This window comes from Fukomys damarensis, unplaced genomic scaffold (genome assembly GCF_012274545.1).
Source record: "Fukomys damarensis isolate Sample0158 unplaced genomic scaffold, DMR_v1.0_HiC HiC_scaffold_16, whole genome shotgun sequence".
In the NCBI taxonomy this organism is placed as follows: Eukaryota; Metazoa; Chordata; class Mammalia; order Rodentia; family Bathyergidae; genus Fukomys; species Fukomys damarensis.
The window spans coordinates 97,788,834-97,803,114 of record NW_022900928.1 but is presented as its reverse complement, the minus strand read 5'-3'; the positions used below and the strand labels follow the sequence as shown (position 1 = coordinate 97,803,114).

The 14,281-nt window shown below is 44.5% G+C and overlaps 1 protein-coding gene across 2 annotated transcripts in view; it reads right to left on the bottom strand.

Annotated features, from left to right (window-relative positions):
• The window catches only part of Zc3hav1 (zinc finger CCCH-type containing, antiviral 1), a 76,045-nt gene that overhangs the window by 19,115 nt on the left and 42,649 nt on the right, over positions 1-14,281 (bottom strand). For both annotated transcript variants that reach the window (XM_010631690.3, XM_033764508.1), the window contains 4 exons: positions 10,766-11,488; positions 9,740-9,838; positions 8,461-8,584; positions 6,223-6,397 (listed from right to left, as the gene is read on the bottom strand). In XM_010631690.3, the coding sequence (XP_010629992.1) occupies positions 6,223-6,397; positions 8,461-8,584; positions 9,740-9,838; positions 10,766-11,488 (1,121 nt within the window). The remainder of the gene's footprint in view (positions 1-6,222; positions 6,398-8,460; positions 8,585-9,739; positions 9,839-10,765; positions 11,489-14,281) is intronic.

Sequence of the window (14,281 nt, the reverse complement as noted above, 5' to 3'; positions counted from 1 at the left end):
AAAAAAAAAAAAAAGTGAAGACATGATCAGGGCAGGCCTTTAGGAAACCTCTACTGTTATATCTTACACAGTCTGATTTCGGCCATGGCTTTTTTCAGGGGGGTTTTCTGAGACAGAAAGGGTCTTGCTATGTCGTCAGGCTGGCCTTGAACTTGCAGCAATCTCCTTGCTTTAGCCTCCCAAGTGCTGGGATCACAGGTGTGCACCACCACACCTAGCTTTCAAGCTTGGGGTTTGAGCAGGAGTACATTTGCCTCCCAAGTCAGATTATAGGGGCCTTCCAGGTGGGAGCCATGGTATAGCCTCTTCTGGTCCTCTTTAGCATATACCTGAGAGCATGCCCTCTATCCTGCACCAAATGAGCACACTTGGTGAGTGCTGAAAAATGTAGCTGTTTGCAATGTTCTTCTTGTATCTTCCAAAAAATACAAGGCAAACAGACAGAGCACCTTGCCTGGCCCCTGGTGTAATGCCTGCATGCACCTGCTCATAAAAGGATCCGACACCCAACTTCTACCTGAATCAGAACCTGAGCTAAAAATTTTAGCTCAGCACATTTAGAGTTGTAGTGAAGGCAAGTAAAGAAAGATGTTTGTTCAATTTCTTGTCTAATCTTCCACAGGTGTTCTGGGCTTCAAACATAAATGACCTAACCTTTCCCACTGTCCCCAACCACAGTAAGTAAATAAAATATTCAAGCCTCCAGCCAGTCAACTGCATTGGACATGAACTTGGAATAAAGAGCAAAGAAAAGATAATAGGAAGGGAGGTGATTTTTTCCAAATGGTAAGGGAACAAAAGACGGGGGGAGGTAAAAAGGAGGGGAGGGAAAGGAAATGAAAAGAAAAAGAATTGAGAGGGAAACAATGGAGACAGAGCTTCTGCAAATGGGGAGGAGCCCAAGATACAGAAGGAGCAGGGCCAGGGATTTAGCTCAGTGGTACCACTGCCTGCCTCGCAAACACAAGGACCCAAGTTCAATCCCCAGTACCCCCTCCCAAAAAAATACACACACAGAAAAGGAGCAGGGAGAAAGAGGAAGGGGTGAAATAATAATTCAGATGTGTTATGTACACGCACCAATCCCTCCTGATGAATGTAATAATCATGTGCTGTCAATGTGGATTGATACAAATAAAAATTTATTAAAAAGTTCAAATTCTTAAAAATGAAAATGTATTTGGACTTGCCACTGACAGGGGCTAGGATAAAAGGAGTGAGGGATAGTAAAAAGAACAAAGTTCTAAAGCTCTCTTGTGTCAAGGCATGTGTGAAGGATCTGAAATCAGAACGGGTGGGTAAAGGGAAGGATGTTGGTCTATCCAGGGAGCAGGGTGTGCCCCACTGCACTCCACCGATGGCAGGGGCAGCAGACCAGAGCCGACTGGATGTGAGGCCCTAACAGCAGGGGTTCTCCATATCTCAAGGTGGCGAAACACTTGTTCCTCATGACCTGGACCGGAGGGCACAATGCCAGCAAAATTCTGGTGGCACTGTGCGGGGGAGGGGCTCGATAGTTCAAACTCTCCAGCATTCTGCTGAACCCAAGCCCACCTCTCCCTAAGGGAATTGGCTTCTGGCTATCCAGAATGACAGCATCCAAGGAAAATGTCCTGGACACAGAAGAGTCTGAGCTGGTCTCCTTCACTTGCAGGGGAGTGCGGTCAGAGGAGTAAAGAAGCCGCATTCAAACATTTGTACAAAGGACAAAGCAGATTAAAGCTGACTGTGTCTCAGGGACCAGGACAAAGAGTGTAAGACTTCAGCGGAACTTTCTAACCTCCAACACCTGACAAGTGCCATGAAGTTGCCTTCTGCAGGGAAGACTGGTGGCCATGGTGGGATGAGGCCTGATCTTCTATCTGTTTTCTTCAGACCCAAAGAACAGCTGATACCTGGGAGCTTAGGGCTTTCTCATGTCTGGAGCTTAAGTCTTGTATCCATTCCCTTCCCACTCAGCTTTGTAGAACCCACCTGGTGTCACAGGCCACAGCCTTTCAAATTCTGAGGGCCGGGAATTTAGCTCAGTGGTGCCGCCACCTGCCTCACAAGTGCAAGGACCCGAGTTTGATCCCCAGTATCAAAAAAAGAAAAAAAAAATTCTGACACCCCTGAGATCTAGTTCAGGTGCAGATTATAATTCAGAAGAAGTGGGCAAAGGGTTTGGGGCTCTACATTTCCACAACTCCAAGCTACTATCACTGCTGCTGGTTTATGAATCACTTTGATTAGGAAGACTCTAGAGTCTAGGCTGGAGATGTTTCTAGAACATTCTGCAATGGTGGAAATTCTGTGCTGTCCCATATGACTCTGAGGGGAAGGCAAAAATCTTACCTCTACTCTTTTACTGTTTCTCACTTGGGCCTAAGAATTAAACTGACTTAAGGTGAATTAAGAGAAGAAAAACAAGGCCAGGGATTTAGCTCAGTGGTTCTGCCACCTGCCTCACAAGCACAAAGACCTGAGTTCAATCCCTGGTACCAAAATAAGAGAAGAAAAATATACAAACTAAAAACAAAACAAACTTATGTCACCCAAGTTTTACGTGGCAGGAGGAAATGAAGACAAGACCGAAAGACACAGTTAGAGACAAGTACTTACATACTGAGTTACACTGAGCAGGAGGTTGTGAAAATGTGACAGGGAAAGGAGGAATGGGCTAGGGCAGTTAACTGGATGGAGAGGTGCCCTAGACAAGAAGGATTTGTCAAATGGGGCATATCTGTGCAGATTTCCCTCATCTGTGGTGTCCTGCCCTTGGCCATAAGAACATGGCTGCTGGATGTAAGGAGGGTGTCTCTCACTTCATACTTTCACCCTGTTTTTAAGAAATAGAAAGATCAGCGTAATCTTCTTGCACCTGCTGTTTTTCAAGTTCCTGTAACTCAAAATAGTCAATATTCCAGATTGGCTAATTTTTATCTCCTTCAGTTGCCTAGCTATCTGTGGCTATACCAACTAGTGGAATTGAATCCTTGATTTTATTTCAGTTATAATGAAATAGCTACATGAGGCTATGGGCTGTTACATCAGACGGCACAGGACTGGAAACTCATAGGTTGCCTGGGCATCTGCACAGCCCCCACAGCTCCACTCTGAAATTTCTGGCCTGGCCCTCACACTGCACTTGCTACATCTGGCTCACATTTGTAGAGCTTTCAGTCCATAGTCATCTGACTGCAGGCAGGGTGGCATGGCAGGGGGGCACAGCAGAGGAGAAACAGTCCATGGCAGGCAGAAAGCAGCAAAAGCAGCAAGCAGCAAGTGGCCACAGCAGCCCTCTTTCTGTCCCTTATATTCTATCCAAGTTACACACCCTTTGGGTGGGCAGCACTCACATCCAGGGTGAGCTTTCCCATTGTCCACACCTAGAACTCTGCCAAACCAATCAGTGGACTGATTTAATAATCACACACCTTTGATCCTAGCATCACACACTCTAGAGCCAGATGCCTCTGAAAAGCCCCACCTATGACTGCATGAGGCTTTGAGAGGGACATCTAGACACAAGCCATAACACCACTGATAGGCTTTTGTTTTTGGTATTTTTGTTTATCATTTGTTGATTTGGTCCTTGGGACCCTGATGTCACTAGAATACAAACATTTCCCAACCTTTCTCCTTTACCTTACTGAAAATTTCAAGGACTTGACATAAGAACCTTTTAGATCCATAGTTTATTTATTTGTTAGTTGGTTGGTTGGGTTTCAGCAGAACTACGGATTGAATCCAGGGTCTTCACACTGAGCTACATCCCTGGCCTTTATTTTATTTTATTTTATTTTATTTTAAGACAGGATCTTACTAAGTTACCCAGGCTGGGCCTGAATTTGTGATCCTCCTGCCTCAGCCTCCCACACTGTGGGGATTACAGTCAGTCATATGCCATCTCAGTTTTAAAAAACATGGCTAATTAAATTGAGTTTTTTGTTTCTAGTCTCATGGGTGCTGAAAGACTCACTTCTACAGAACTTCACTTTGACATCACCCTCAACATCAATGGCACTGACTCAGACCCCGCACCCCTCCCATTTCAACAGGGCAGCTCCGCTTTGCTGCTTTAGGTTCTTGGAAAGGGATTTTTTTCCCCTTTGGTACCACGGATCGAACTCAGGACCTTGCGCTTGTGAGGCAGGCAGCAGGACCACTGAGATAAATATCCAGCCCTTGGAAAGGGAATTTGATAAAATCTGCTGCTCCAACAGTTTGGAAGACTCTGTGCTGCCGAGCTGGGAGGACTGTTTACCTTGAGTACCGCACTAACCAGCGTGCCTTGTCCCCCGCAAGAGGCCCACAGGAGACCGAGCCCTGGGGTGCAGCAGGGCTTTTCACAGTCTGCATTTGTTTGCTCTGGCAGCCATCAAGGCTGCTCAGAGCCAAACCCATGGGCCACAGATGGTGACAGAAGACCTTGCATCGCATATCCTGCCCTTACTTTATCTCTGGTTTCATTTTTTTTTTTTGGTACTGGGGATTGAACTCGGGTCCTTGCGCTTGCAAGGCAGGCCACCAAACTGCTGAGCTAAATCCCCGGCCTATCTCTGGTTTCATCTTAACTTCCTACTTTTACTTCCTCTTTTTTATCACTCTGATTTCATCACCTACTTAATCGATTGCTCTTTTGCTCCTCCTGCTTACTTCCACTCTTTATTTTATCCTAAGAATCAAAACAGGGGATGCTCACACAGAAAGACCGTAGCTCAGCTTCTCTAAACTTCTATCTCCTATTCCTAGTCCCCACTGTGGGTCAGCCTAAAATCTTCCACCTCAGTCCTTCAAATCCAAACTGATTCAGTACTGGTGACCGCCCATATGAGATGTGTTTCATTGTTTGAACAAATGTACACATCCTCTGGTATCATCAACCATCCTGTCCTCCCTGTTGGTCTAACTTTGCTCGCTCACCCTCTTCTGTTGGCTATGATAGTTTAGATCTAAAATGGTTCCCCCAAAAGTCTCATGTGTCCAGAGGTGGAACTTTTGGAAGGTGACTTATTCACAGAGGTGCTCTATATATACTCTGGTGGATTCATCCATCAACGAGTTGTTTATAGCCAAGTGTGCTGTCAGGAGGTGGCACCTGGTTGGAGGTGGTCACTGGAGGTGTGACCTGGAAGGGTATGTTCTCATCCTTGGCTTGTCTCTTCTCTCTCTGCTTCTGGCCATCATGGGCTGTGCAGCTTTCTGCCTTCTACCTTTCCATTTCTGCTTGGAGTCAGCCAACCATGGACAGAACCCTCTGAAACTAGGAGCTAAAATAAACCTCTTCTGTAGGTTATGGATATTGAGAATTTTGACTCAGGGACAGGCTCAAATCTCTGTGTTTTTCTTTTTTTTCTTTTTTTTTAACAGCAGGTTGATACAGGGTCTCGCTATGTAATTCAGACTGGCCTCGAACTCCCTATGTAACCCAGTCTTCCCTTGAACACACTGACTTCCTCCTGCCTAAGTCTCCCAAGTGCTGGGATTACTGGTAAGCACCATCACACTTGGCTCAACACACAGCTATCTCAAGGTTCTGCCCTATCCCTGATAGTGAGGAAAGAGAGCCACATAGCTAACTCATGTCTAAAGGGTTCCTTAAAAATAATAGTAAGATGGAGGCTGGGGATTTAGCTCAGTGGTTCCGCCGCCTGCCTTGCAAGCGCAAAGACCTGAGTTCGATCCCCATTACGAAATAAATAAATAAATAGTAACGAGCCAGGGATTTAGCTCAGTAGCAGCACCGCCTGCCTAGGAAGCCCAGCCGGGGTCCTGAGTTCAATATCTGGTACCAAAAAAAAAAAAAAATTATTAGTGGGCCAGGGATTTAGCTCAGTGGTTCTGCTGCCTGCCTCACAAGCACCAGGTCCCAAGTTTGATACCCGGTACCAAAAATAAATAAATAAATAAATAAATAATAATAATTAGCAAACAGAACAGGGCAGCACACACACCTATAATCTCAGCATTCTGGGAGGTTGAGACACAGGGATTGCAAATTTGAGCCTAGCCTGGAAACTTAGCAAGATCCCGTCTCAAAATAAAAGATTCCATAAGGGGTGGCAATGTAACTTAATGCATAGGACTTGGGCTCAATCCCCAGGACCAGTAAAAGTTTTGGTTTCTAATTACAACTGGAGACTACGGTTGCTGAAAAATGCCAATATTTTATTAAAAGGTTTTTCTTCTTAAATTGTCAAGTTTGATGAAGAGCCTCCCACTAGGAAGAACGGTACTCACCCCTTTCCCATATTGAACCCATTCTCCGGACTCATTCTTCCAATACCAAATCCATCTGGTGGTGAAGACAGAACTGGCCTGGCTCTTGCAAGACGAAGAGGAGGAGATGCGTCGAATGGGCTGAAGAGCATAAGTCATTTTCTGGAAATCGAGTGTATGATTTTCCATGGAAAGGCTGCGAGAGAGAAAGTACAAAAGTAACCAGATCCTTCACTGACATCCACTTTCTACAGTCTACTTGTCCCTAACTATGCAGAATTAATATTTTAGGACTGACAATAATTTTTCAGTTTTCTTTCCTTCGTTTTTGGTGCTGGAAATCAAGTCTTAACTTTTCTTCCTGCAGCTCCAGGTGTTACACATAAAAGGAAAATGGAAATGCAGAGAGGTAAGGGAACTTGCCTACATCACATAGCTAAGCGTGTGCATCGTTTCGTCAAAATACATCCCCAAATAAAACTGTCCACAAAACATCTGATTGGCTCAATGTTAGAAAGCAAGTTAGAAGCTCACATTAGGTCGCGTTTTTTTACAATTCTTTTATTTTTATTTATTTATTTAGTACCAGGAATTGAACTCAGGACCTTGCACTTGCCGGGCAGGCACAGGGCCACTGATCTACATCCCTAGCCCTAAATTATGTACTATGATTTGACTAGTGACCAAAGTGTAGTCCCAGGCTCTTTGAGAGAACTGGCAGGTCAAAGTCATTTTCATAACAATGTTAAGCCGTTAATTGCCTTTTTTCTTACTGTTATTACTGCATAAGCTTTCTGGAAGCTGTACAAAATACAATTTAACAATAGATTGAATAAAGAACCACTCACCTCCCATTAAGGCAGATATTAAAGAGATGTCCAAATATATAAACCTATGACACACTTTTCCATAGCTCCTTTTGTTTTGGAGAACAGTCACTGTTACAGTTATCTACATGCAGGTATATAATTATATACACAGTTACATAGTAATGTTATTTATGTTAACATGTAATGAATTTGTTGTTCACTTTAAGTGGATCCTTAAATATTTAATTTTTTTCAGCTTTAATTTTTCTTTCTTTCAGAGCTGGGGATCAACCTCAGGACCTTGCACTTGCAAGGTACGTGCAGGGCCACCGAGCCAATTCCCTGGCCTTCAGCTCTAATTATTAATATGATAAATCCTCCTATCTACAATTCACAGAAACAGGAAGTCTTTGAGATGCTCAGTATATTTTAGGAGCATTAGGCCAGGGATGTAGCTCAGTGGTACCACACCTACCTGCAAAGCACAAGGTCCTGAGTTCAAACCCTGGTTCTGCAAAAAGAGGGTTGAGGGCTCCCAAGGCAAGAACGTTTGAGGATTACTGCTCTAAGTAAGATATCTTGGATCAGAGTCTATCAGGCTGATTTTGACTCCTGGGAACATATGACAATATCCAAGGGCAACTGGGGGCAGGATAGGGAGGGTTGTACTTACTGGAATCGAGGATAAGAGGCCTAGAATTCCACCAACCAGTCCCCCACAGCAAGTAATTATCTGGCCCCAAAGGTCAACACAGAGTTTCCAAGTTGAGAAACTACTGTATTCTGTATTTACCAGGTGGGGGAGTGGGAGGGGGTCATGGAACCTAGAAATGAGAGAACAGCTGATACTGCCCTCTACTGACAGAATGCAGCAACACACAATCTACATTACAGTTTGCTAAAATCTACATAGGATGAATAGTACCCAAATTTCACCCTCCCACCGCCACACAGAATTTCCTTGTAAAATGAAGATGCATCCCATATTCTTGCACATCGTATAAGTAAATATGGTCAGGCAAGTATCACTGTTTCCCCCAAAGGAGCGGAAATGTAAAGTATCCTCTTAGACACTTCCAAAATACAGAGCCAGCATAAGGAAAGTAGAAATGCTAACACACACAACAAATTTCTGCACTAGAACTTGATGAAATTGCTCAAATCCTATTTAACAATTACTAAATTAAGCCAAAGGCTCATTTGTTCTAAATCCTTCAGTGTTTTTAAGGTTCTGTGATGAGTTCAGAAGACCATGAAGTGACCTTGCACTGTGCTTTTCTGTGTGACTCACTGACAGAGAGCAACTAAACAATCATGCCACTGCTAATCTAGAGTTAGCCAATATTTGCAGAATCCCTAGAGGCAGCCAGGTGGCGGCCCCATAAGCCTAACGCTATGCTTTCTTCTGATGACATGGATCTCGTAACCCAGAGCACAGTTACCAACTCACACGTGGTTCCTGGGGTTACAGTAGGCCTCCTCAATCTTCTCCATGTCCTTGAAGTCCTTCCAGGTGTGCAACGTCAACAGCTGCCACCGGTAGGGCAGCGGGAAGTGGATTTTGCTGCAGTTGCCTATGAAGACAGAAGGAAGATCTGCAGGGCCATTTGGGGGATTCTGACCCATTCGACCAAGTCCGCTGTGGATTTTCTCCACCAGGGCTGCCTTCCCCACCCTGCCAGGTGCCTCCCGCTCTACCTTGGCTCGTGCTGCTTCCTCCTAGCTGTGCCCCATGCTCACCACTCAGGATGCTTTATTAGCCACAGAAGCGAATCAGGAAACAGAAACTCCCCACTCCCTACAGTCACTGCCCACATGGAAATCCGTGCTATTTCTAAACATATAGCTAGGCTTTGTGCACCCTCCCCATCCCCACGGGAGTACAGTAAGACAGAGTGCTCTCCAGCACAGGCAACCACTTACATCTTTTTGAAATCCAGGTCTAAAATTCATCTCCTCCAAAGTGATTCACCCTACTAATCTCCCTCTATTCTCCTCTGACCTGTATTCTGTATTCCCTAAGCCAGCATTCAAAACTAGTTTGGTCTTGATATTATGTATCATAGTATGCATAATATTATGTATTATGCATCATATTATATGTGATATTTACTTATGTTATGCAGTTTTTTGTGGGGGTCTTGATGTCCTACCTTAATTACAAACACTAAAGAAAACTCTGCTTTATTGTTTAGCTTACATTCCCTTGCACAACTGGCACGGGGCTCGGCACACTAAACACAGTCATTAAGTGAATGTTTGCTGGATAAGGAATCAGTCTTACAAGCCCATAATTCAAGAAAGCCGAAAACAGCTCTGCTTTTCAAGTTTATTTAAATTGTTTTTTAAATGTTCCAAAGACGTGCAGCTACTTTAAAACCAAAAGACATCACAGGGAAACCCACAGAATGTACACTCCTCGAGACTTAGCGGGTCGGAAGGATGGAAGCACTCATCATAGTCCACGCCCCATACCCTATTAAAATGGAGGGGAAGAAATGGGAGCAGAGGGGAGGGAGGTGAGAGAGGGAAGAACGCGTGCTGATGGGAACCTTCCCACTTTGCCAGTGAGAATAAGAAGCAGTCCAGCCAATACAGAAAATGACAGCCCTTTATTTACCCAAAATACATGAAAGTAAACACTGAGCATATACTGCCATGCCTATGTTCACGGCAGCATTATTCAGTGACCAAAAGGGAGAGGCTCATAGAAAGTTTATACTACTCACTGTTAGGTTGACAACAGTTACTCAGATAATCGATACAAATTTCCTCTAGGCCAAGATTACCCATCCTAGATGTGGTACTTGCAATATCAGATGTGGAATCTATAAAACAAAAAAGGATGCATGTACGCTGATCTTCACATTTAAATAAAAAATGAAAACTAATGGTCCCATAACAGGGAGGAATATTAAAATTCAAGAAAACTCCTAGGATTCATGCCTTGTCCCTGAAAGCCCAGAGAACCCCTCCATAAAATAAGACAGGGACAGATAGCCGGGCGTGGAGGTGCACACCTGTAATCCCAGCACTCGGGAGGCTGAGGCAGGAGGATTGCTGGGAGTTCGAGACCAGCCTGGGCTACATAGTGAGTTCCAGGTCAGACTCAACTACATAGTGAGACCCTATCTCGAAAAACCAAAAAAAAACAAAAAAACAAACAAACAAAAACAGGGACAGTCGGGCCACATGCAAGGTATATTTATTCCTTAAACTAGAGCGTAATTTAGAAAAAAAAAATATAGCCTATTTCGGTTCTCAGTAAGTTAGCACTCACTGCATGTGGTCCTCCCAGCAGGCCTCCCTGTCTTCCTCACTTACTAGTGCTAACCAAACCTCCTACCCCACCCCTAAAGGAAGAGCTGCTCGCCATGCCACTCTTCTGTCAGGTGGAGACATGGCCGTCCCCTTTATGGAGGGTCCTACACTCAGTGGGGTCGGGGACCTGCTCGAGAGCACAGTGGCCGAGTTCTGACTCTCACTCTCATGGCTCCAGCCCTGTTGCCCGAGGAAGGAAGAGACTGAGGCAGCCTGTGGACTTGTGCAGGGACTGAGGTTTCCCCAGCAGTGGCTGGGACCTGGCTTCTCACATTCTGACTTCCAGAACAGAATGCATCGCCCATCCATGACTGTTGTTTTTAAACCAAAACTAGTAGCATTATCCACACGACAAGTTTCATCCGTATGACCAAAGCCATCTGGTGTGTTGTAGACAGATTTACAAGCTCAAAAGTTTTTTCCTCTGTATTTACCATTCAGAAATGCCACTCTGGCATCATCACTAGTAATGTTGCCAATCTGGAGGTCCCGGGGAGTGGTTCTGCTCTCCTGATAACTTGGTAGTGCTAGTTCTCTCTGGGCTGTCTTTCCAAAATTCATGTTCATGGCCAATCCATCAGTATTCCTGTTGAAAATAGGGATTCGCTGGATGTCTTGAGTCTTGTCCTTGGCACTGCCGTGGTCTGATGAAAGCATTCCCACCGCCTTTCTGGAGGTTAAGGCTTTTGGTGTTTGTATAGAATCAAGAGGAAAACTAGGGACAGCTTGACTCGGAAAAAACTTACTCTCCTTCCCAGTGCCTTGAGCGTTCAGCCAGGATGGAGTGCCCTTCTGGTTAGAGACTGGTGTTGAAAAAGAGGCAAGATGACTCTGATTGCTAGGAAAGAGGCCATCTGGAGGGCCATTCTCTAAGAATCTCTGGCTCGTTCCCACTTGACCTGGTCCTCCAAGACCAGTGGCCTTAGATGAGACTGAGGAAGGCTGCGTGCGATCCTGACTCTCCAGAAACTCAAACTTGTGGATGAGGTCACCAAAAGGCTCATCCTCCAAGGAGGCTCTGCCGCCACTGCCGTCTGGACTGGGAGAGCCCGACTTGTGGGCCAAGGCGGAAGGAAGGAACTCCTTGATGTCCTGAGAGACTCGGTCTCTACTCTTGCTTCTCCCTCTAGCTGCCCTAGCTCTACGGTGCACAGGAGCTGAAAAGAGAAAACAAAACCAGAATAAAAACTAGACTTCCTGGGATTGAAGCCTGCGACCGTTTTTCCTCTATGTTTTCCAGGCTTGCCATCCAAATTTTACCAAATGACTCGTACTAATCGAGACATGAAAACCTTGTGGAAGGTGGTTCTCATGAAGCACAAGTAGGAAATCCTACACGCAGGGCATACAGCAGGGACCAGGATTCTGGGGCCTGGGATTAGCGGTGCAAGTTGGTACTCGCTGCTTCTCTCCTGTGACTCAGGGGCACACCCTGAACCTGCAGGCAGGGCTGTCTACTTCCCCTGGTCCTGAGTCAACTTTCACTGCTATGGTGAATGAGGAGAAGCTATAAGGCAAATCAGGAAGACTCCTCCAGAAACCACTTAGATTTTGTCCATATTGTAACATAGCTGTACCAAATCATCTAAGCACTCACAATACTTAAAATAAATAGAAAATGAAACCACATTCTCATGATATGATTTCATTTAAACTAGAAGTTTTCCAGATTGCTTCATGGAGCCCCAACACCCAAGCTTAATAACCGAGTCAAAGTGAACACAGCAGTGGCCTTAGAATCAGAATGACTCACGCTCGTTCAGAAGCAGGAAGGAAGGGGTGAGTCTATGTGTGCATGAAGTGTGTGTACGAGGCAGATCGGGGGAGAGATACGGCAGATGCAAACGGCTGTGTCTGAGGCACAGGTGCATCTGCGCGCTCACAGAGTGTGTGTGCGTGTGTGCACGCCGCGCACACTGTGCTACTGGGGGAGGAGTTCTTTTCCGCCCAAACCTAGGGCAACAGTAACAAAGGAAAAGCAAACATCTTGCTGTCAACAAAATGGTTAACTCAGTAGAGGAACTAGAAACGATAATACAGATCTCTCTCCTACACGATTAATTTGCACTGTGAAACTACACCAAAACGGGCACCTCCAGCTGTCCCCTCTTCAGAGCCCTGTGGTGTGGCAGAGGAGCATGGTGTGAACTCTGAACACACAGCTTCCCCCGCTAGGATGGAGACCGAGAAACATGACTGTTGGTTCATCCCACTACCCTTCATTCTTCTATAAGCTGCTTGTGATAAAGAGTTGCTTAAAATTTCTGAGTCTCACCTTCCTGACCTCATAAGTGAGGCTAATTAATATAACTGTAGGGCCAGGGATTTAACTCAGTGGTTCTGCCGCCTGCCTCGCAAGCGCAAGGTCCCAAATTCGATCCCTGGTACCAAAAAAAGGGGGAAAACAAAATAATATAACTGTATTTCTGCATAGTTTTACGGTGAGAAATAATGATATTTTGGTTAAAGTTCCTTGTAAACCACAAAACATTTAATAAATGTAAGGGCAGTGTAACTGTTCATCTCCTCTTGTTTTGTTTTGTTTCTTCTGATAGGGGCCTACTGAGTTGCCCAGGCTGGTCTTGAAGTCCTGAGCCTCAATGATCCTCTTCCTTAGACTCCTGTGTGGCTGGGACTAGAGGTGTGTGATACCATGACCAACTCAGCCATTACTTTGCACATCTTAGAACCGTGTGATCTCTCTGCTTCATAAAATCTCCTCTTCTACATCCACTTTGTAAAGACATTAAAATTTTAAAGGGACAGGGATTTAGCTCAATGGTGCAGTGTCTGCCTTGCAAGCACAGGGTTCTGAGTTCAATCTCCAATACTGCCCAAAAACAACAAGAACAAAAAAAATTGCAATTAAAGTCACTATATATAATAAGGAAATATTTAAGAAATAGTACCACTTCACACCTATTAGGATGGCCATTATAAAAACAAATCAGGGGCCAGGGATTTAGCTATGTGATTCTGGCACCTGCCTCGAAAGTACAAGGGCCCGAGTCCAATCCCCAGTACAAAAGGAAAAAAAAAAAATCAGAAAATGACCATGGAGGAAGAGGATGTGGAAACATAACCCGCACATTGCTGGTGGAAATGCAAAACAGTAGAGCAGTATGACAGCTCCAGATACAATTAAATATGGAATCACCATACAATCCAGTGATCCCACTTCTGATTACATTTCCAAAAGAAATGAAAGCAGGGTTTCAATGACATATTTATACAACCACATCTACAGTAGCATTATTCCCAAGAACCAAACTATAAAATTTTAGCCAGGTATTGTGGCACACACCTGTAAACCCAGCATTTGGTAGGCTGAGGCAGGAGGATCTCTGTGAGTCCAAGGCCAGCATGGGCAACAAAATAAGTTCAAAACCAGCTGGAACTAATTAGTGACACTATTTGTTTCAAAAAACAGAACAAAAAAACTGACGAAGAAGAAGGAGGAGAAGGAGGAACAGGAGGAGGAGGAAGGAGGAGAAAAACCAAAATGTAGAAAATCCCAAATGTCCATCAAAAATGATCAGATAAGCACAATATGGTATATTTACCCAAGAGAATATTATATACCCATAAAAAGGAAGGAAAAATCCTGACATGCTACAATGAGGACCTTACGGTAAAGAAAGGAAGAAATCGAATTATCATTATTTGCAGATGACATGATCCTCTACATAGCATACCCCAAAAATCCACCAAAAGCCTCTTAGAATCAATAAATAAATTTAGTAATGTAGCAGGATGCAAAATCAACACCCTAAATCAATAGTGTTCCAATCCACTGAATTAGAAATTTGAAAAAAAAATCATTCACAATAACACCAAAAAAATTAAAATACATAGGAATTAACTAAGGAAGAGCCAGGGAGTTAGCTCAGTGGGACTATGCCTCAGAAGCAGGAAAGAAGGCGAGGGGAGAGCCGGGGATGGGAGGGGAT